The 6,946-nt window shown below is 35.5% G+C and overlaps 1 protein-coding gene across 1 annotated transcript in view; it reads right to left on the bottom strand.

The window, feature by feature from the left end:
- Window positions 1-643: 643 nt before the first annotated feature.
- The window catches only part of LOC149079430 (homeobox protein Nkx-6.2-like), a 31,472-nt gene continuing 25,169 nt past the window's right edge, over window positions 644-6,946 (bottom strand). The window contains exons 2-3 of the mRNA XM_089239967.1: window positions 3,729-3,895; window positions 644-1,008 (exon numbers count right to left, since the gene is read on the bottom strand). Coding sequence (XP_089096093.1) covers window positions 766-1,008; window positions 3,729-3,895 — 410 coding nt within the window. The 3' untranslated portion in view covers window positions 644-765. The remainder of the gene's footprint in view (window positions 1,009-3,728; window positions 3,896-6,946) is intronic.

The following is a 6,946-nucleotide window of genomic DNA, read 5'->3' as shown; positions in this document are numbered from 1 at the left end:
TACCACGGATTGCCGCAGGTTGGCCACATCCCGATATATAGACAATAAATTGAACACTTATTTATCAAAATGTCCGTTTATTACTTCGTAGGTCATTTTTTCTTCTTCTTTGGAACCAAATATACCAACAAAAAATAAAAACCAAAAATTATACATCTGGGGATTTTTTTACGAATTATACAGAAAAAACAACTCATAATATATATATATATATATTTATAATTATATATTCAAGAATATACAGTACAGTATAGTAACTCCTATATTATTTAATTTGTTGCCACCGTACGAAAGAAAACTTTGTAATCCTTTGTTTTCACGAACACCATTTAAAAAGAAGTATATTAATTATTCAATTCTACCGTTTCAATTTTCGGTTCATTACATGGTATGGAATGTTTGCACATGGTTCTGAACATTTTGTATATATACACACACCGCCATGTTCATATTCTATCATGTTGAATTGTCCAATTTAAATTTAAAAAAAAAAAGGAAACGCATTTTTTGGCATTTTTGGTGGCACATCTTCGCATCAATAAGCAGTTCATGTTCGGAATTTTTCCCAGGATTTCGGAATGTTTGTCGGTATTTACATGATGTTTCCATGCCACCCTCACACACGAGTTGTATAACTTCTATATTGCACTTTTTTTTTTTTTCTAAAATGTTCATTTTTCAAATATGTATAATAATGTTAATTGTTTTTAATGCTTTTGTATATATGCGTGTTTTTTTTCCTCCCCCCAATATTAGTTCATGTCGTTAAGTCGACGGCATACTGTCCGATGATTCGTCCTGTCTGTGAGGGTGATGTCCGACGAGATGATGGTGATGGTCACTCTCACGTTTGAGTCTCTTGGCGTCCGTGCAACAGTCGAGGTCATCGTGCTCGGAGCCGGAATCGTGCCGCAGGTGCTCGGCTTCCGAATCGTGTTTCTTTTTTGCCGTTGCCATTTCTGCCGCGTGTTTTTTCCTCCATTTTGTTCGGCGGTTTTGGAACCAAACCTAATTGATAACATCAAATATAATCGATAAGTAATCAAATTGATCACTAATGAGTAGGGCTCGGATTTTTATGTACCTATAGATGTAAACGTCGTTGCTGATCGGTAAATTCAGGTTTCATCATTAGGGCATAAAAATCCGAGCCCTACTAATGAAGTTTACAAATACGAACGTAAACTTAACTATACTTTATGTAACAGAGAAAAAATATAATTTAATTAATTGATTTAAATAAATTTCATCAACAATATAATTTTTCTCTCTGGAAATTTCTGAGAAAATTTCAGTAATATTTATCTTAGTTCAAGAATTTTAAATTCCCATTTGAAAGTGTATTTCACAATCACTTAATTATTATTTTTTTTTTTTGCTTTGATTATCCATCAACTTTCGTTAGTTCTTCTTGTTGATTATAGATGGCAGTGAAACGAGAGAAAATTGGAAAATGGAATGTTTTCTCGTTCACGGCTTTTCTCTGAAATGAATTAATTCTAAAGAATTCGTCATTTTTTTAAATAATAAATTTAGAATTATTACACAGAATTATCAAAAGAAATTACTGTATAAGTATTAAAAGAAATAATTACAAAATTCGTGTGTGTGGAAAAAAAATTATTCCTCAATTCATGAAAATTCATAGTTAATGAAAAATACAGTCGAATCCCGTTATAACGAACGCCAAGAGACCGGAGGAATCACTTCGTTAAAACAAAATTTCTTTATAAAGAATTCCAGGTTACCTAGCATTGTTCCTATGTAAACATATTTGGGGGATTAGAAAAGTGTTCGTTAAAACGATATTTTCGCTATAACGGTATTCGTTAAAACGGGATTCGACTGTATTTCCAGAATTATTGAAACAAAATATTTTTTTCAGAATTATTGAAAGATATATTTCAAGATATACATTTCAATTATATAATTTCAGAATGAATAAAATTTGAGAAAAAATTTCAGAATTAATGAATATTTATATTTAATGAAAAGAAAAAAAATCTCAAAATAAATAAAATTCTCCAGTAACATAGGGCTTGCTATTTGGCTCGAAGCCCTAAGCCCCGTTGAGCCCACCCATCAAGACTCATCTGTGTGAATGTAGATACCACAGCAGGCCTACGGCTCGTTGGCTCTTGGACTTCATGGAAGTTTTTTTTTTCTTGGCTCGAAATGCTCTTGAAAGATTAGAGAGGCCTGATCTAAATAATCTGCCCAGGCCGAATCGATAAGGCCAAACTCTTTTTGCAAATGTTTGTTCGAATATAGAACAAGCCTCGTCGATTGTCATCACGAGATATACAGGGTGAACGTGACCTGTTCAGCCAAACCAAAGGGGTTCATAGAAGTGCCTAAGTGGGACATGAAACACCCTTCCAACCCTGCCCTATGTCGAACCGTTTTTGAGTTATGGTCGATAGTCAGCTCTGAAAAAAATCCCCCAAATTTATGAAGTTTCTGTGAAACTTACACAAAAACCGAGCACATTTTTAGAAAGAGTAGAAAAAATCCCATAAGAGGTGAAATGATTTTCATCGGAATATCTAGATTTAGTGGCAGGCTACAAAAGCGCTTAAAGACTGGCAAAGTTCAAAATCGAATTATTGTGTGTGTCAAGATTTTTAATTACCAGTTCCACAAATACCCTTCAAGCTGTCAAATTTACCAAAAAATTGTCCGTTGCACCAGCTTTTGAAAAATCTTACAATAAACCATATAGATTTTCTAGTCCAGCACACAAATTTAGCCATATTTTTTTTTCAATTCTCATTACTGAAATCTGCGTTCGTCGAAGTAATTTTAGTGGATTTCATAGTGACAATTCGATTTTTCACTTCACCAATCTCTCGGTGCTTTACCTCGCCATTAAATGCAGTTATCCTGTAGATAGAGGGGCTTTATAGGCCTTTTCTGCAAAAACAAAAATAATTATCGTCAAAATTTGTGTCTGTTAATTTCGAGAGAATTTCCGTCTTATAGCTACTTAGACAAACATTAATTTCAGTGATGTCTTGCGAACAATAGGATAAATTTCTCCTGAACGAGAACACCGATTTGGTTCTTTGGAGGTTTTTCGAAAACTGGTGAAATGGGCAAGTTTTTGGTAAATTTCACTGGTTGTAGCTAGGAGTTATTGCTGAATGTCAATGATTAAATATTTTGGTGGCAATTCAATTTTTAACTTCGCCAAAATTTACAACGCTTATAGCTTGCCATTAAATCCGGATATTCTGATGGAATTGTCGTCACTTTATAACATAGTTTCCCGAACTTTTCATTCCATCGCCCCCTTCTTCAGAATTTTTTTCCTCCCATCGCCCCCTACTCAAGTGAACTCATAGGATCTTATGTTAAATCCGTAGCTTCTAGCACCCCCCCCCCGGACCATTCCATCGCCCACCAGAGGGGGGGGGGAAGGCATATTGCCCACTTTGGGAAACACCGCTTTATAGGATCTTTTCTGTTCTTTCCATATATGTGATTAGTTTGTGCACGTACGTCTCACAGATACATCCCAATTTGTTTTTTTTTAGACTTGATATATTTTTTTCCATATTGAATTATTCAAAATCATTTGAAAACAATGTTGGTAGAGTGTTTCGTGTTCCACTTGGTCTCGTATATCGCCTCCCCCCCCCCCTTTCGTTTGGCAGAACAGGTGACGTAAACCCTTTTAAGACGTTGGTTCGAGTAACAGTTAAAAATGACAATGACTTGGCACTTACTTTGACTTGGCTTTCGGACATTCCGAGGGCGTAGGCCAGCTTCGCCCTTTCGGGGCCTGCCAAGTACTTTGTCTGCTCGAACGTTTTCTCGAGTACGTATATCTGATGACCGGAGAACGTTGGCCTCGTATGCTTTTTCTTACCGTCTTTGTCGACAGACGATTGTGCTGTGTCAAAAAAGAAAAGAAACAATATAATTTCTGTGATCGATAATATTGTAATTATAATCACACACACACATAAAATTGTTCTAAGTATAAGGGTTTTATATCGCAACAATGCTCTTAATAGTAATGGTCTCTTTTGAGAGCAGTGATAGAAAAGGTATGCACTGATTAGACACCAGTGTTCATTCAATGATGCAACAAAATGGCTGAACTAGTTTCATAACTTTTGATAGAAATTGCGTTATAACAATGCTTCCGCGATGCCACGTGCAGTCTACAGCAACAATGCTTCCCATGAGAGTAGTTTCATAACAATGCTCTCGGTGAGAACAATGTTCTAGATGAAAAGTAATAATGTTCAAAATGAGAAGAATGCCGCAACAATTTTCTGGATGAGAATAATGCCGTAAAAATGTTTGAAATATTGGGGGCATGAGAGCATAATTATATATATAATTGAGAGTAAGCAGTAACGATGCTTTCGATGAGAATTTTTCCATAATAATGCTTACGATGAGAAGAATGTCGTAACGGTGCTCCGGGAAGAGAGCAATGTTCTTGATGAGAATGATGCGGTGATGTCAATCAACCCGCAAGAATGCTTTCGGCTCTGAATGAGAACGATTCCATAATAACGCTCCGAGATCATTATTATAGGATCTTGACTAGAGTGAGGTCGTAACGAAGAGTAACGATGCTTTCTGTGAAAATAATACCATAGCACCGTGTGTGTGTATATGCTCTAGATAAGAATCATGGCATAACATTGATCACGACGAGAATGATTCCATAATAATGCTGTCTGCTCTTAATGATCCAGAATGAAAATGAAACCGAAACAATCCTCTCGATGAGAACGATGTCATAACAATATTCCCGATTTATAATTACACACATTTATCCAATCAAATCTTGATGGAAAATCAACAAAAAAATTCAAAAAATTAACCTGAAATTATATCCACAGACAAATTATGCATTAAAAAAATATGATTCTACTATCGCAAAAGGGAAAAAAGAATTTCCAATAATTACCATTAAATTTCCCAAAAAAACCCCATCCAGAAATAAACAAAATCCCTAATTACATCGAAAAAATCCCTTTCTACTCTCGATAAGAACAAAGCTACATCAGCGTTCTGGATGAGAAGAATGCCGCAACCGCAACAGTTCTAGATAAGAATGAGGTAAGATCTGAATGAGAAGTATGCAGTAAAGTGCTTTCGATGATAATGGTTTCCATACAAATGCTCTCGATCACGCAACAATGCTCTCGGCGTGAACGATGCTGTAGCAATGTTCTTGATGAGAATGACACTGTAACGACGCTGTAGATGATGAACGTGCGGTGATAACAATCCTCCCGCAAGAATGCTTTCCGCTCTGAATGAGAACGATCACACAGTAACGTCAATCCTATAACAAGGATCTTGACCAGAACGATGCCATAACAAAGAGTAACAATGTTCTCGGTGACAATGACGCCTCAGCATTGCTGTAGATGAGAACAATGTCGTAACAATGATCTCGACGGCAATTATTCCAAAGTTATGCTGTTTGCTCTTTTTGAATACGATTTCCCCCCCCCCCCAAAAAAAAAGTAGAGAATGATTGATTAAAATGAGAAAGAAAACCGAAACAATCCTCTTGATTTCTGTACAACAATGCTTTTGATAAGAATAATTCAATGACAATCGCTTCTTTCCTCTTAGTGTTGCCAATGATCTCATAACAATGCTTACAAAATGAGAATAATATCACAATAATGCTCTCAAATGAGAATAATTCCATAACATTGCTCTTAAAAATGAAAATAATTTCTTAACAATGAATGCTCGGAAAATAAGAATAGCTTCACAATGATGATCCAGAACGGGAAGGAAACCGAATGTATCCTATCGAATGAGAACAATGCAGTAACAATGCTTCCTATGAGAACGATCTCGTAACAATGCTCCCGATGAGAACGATCTTGTAACAATGCTCCTGACAAGAACGGTCTCGTAGCAATGCTCTAGACGAGAACGGTGTTGCAACAATGAACTAAATCATAATTTTCCAAACTTTTGGTTCCACCACCCCCCCTTCTTCGGAAATTTTTATCTCTTATCGCCCCCCAACGAACCTATAGGATCCCATGTTATATTCGTAGCTTCTATCGACCACCAGGGAGTGATACTGCCAACTTTGGAAAATACTACTCCAGATGAAAACGATGTCGTAACAATGCTCTAGGTGAGAATGCTCTCTGCTCGGAATATCGCACTATCAATGCTCTTCTCTTGATGAGAGAATGACCACAATATAATATTCCTTCTGCTTTTGACGATAACAATCCCGTAACAATGATCCCGATGAGAACAATGTAATAACAATACTTGCGATCATTATACGCATTTATCGAATCAAACGATTATGAAGAATCACCACGTAAATCCCAAAATTAACCGAAATCACAGACAAATTTCTGTATAAAAAAAAATTTCACTAACACACAAGAAAAAACAATTTCCAATAATTACCATTAAATTTCCCAAAAAAAATTCCACCCAGAAATAAACAAAAATCCTTAATTACATCCAAAAAACTCCCTTTTTGCTTTTTTCTCAGATATGCAAATGGCCATAAAGAAAGGAGAGTTAATGCAATATTGCTAAGTTGTAGGAAGTGAGAGGGGCAGGAGCATTATAATCAACGAGAGAAGATTCAAGTATATTCAAAACAAACAACTTGAATTAAGTACAAGAACAGCCAAAAACAAAACAAAACCCCTTCTAGAAACACTACTTCAATCTAAAATTACGGTTATAAGGTAAAAATACATTCAAGTAAAAAAAAATAAAATAAAATTTATACAAATTATTCTGTTTAAGAAAAAAAATTATTAACATCAAATCTTTTGTGATGCGAATTTTCTCAGAGAATTTTAACGAGTTAAAACAAGAGAAGGAAGACAGATGGACTGAAACAAGCTTATCGATGAGCATTTGGAAAAGAAAGATGTCGCAACAATGCTCTTGATGAGAAGAATGCTGTAACAAAGTTTCAAAT

Source organism: Pholcus phalangioides, unplaced genomic scaffold (genome assembly GCF_987345545.1).
Source record: "Pholcus phalangioides strain wild (caught in Gottingen) unplaced genomic scaffold, Ppha-v1.0 ptg000012l_1, whole genome shotgun sequence".
NCBI classification, from domain to species: Eukaryota; Metazoa; Arthropoda; class Arachnida; order Araneae; family Pholcidae; genus Pholcus; species Pholcus phalangioides.
Note: the sequence above shows the minus strand (reverse complement) of the source record. Positions and strands in the feature narration are given on the sequence as shown.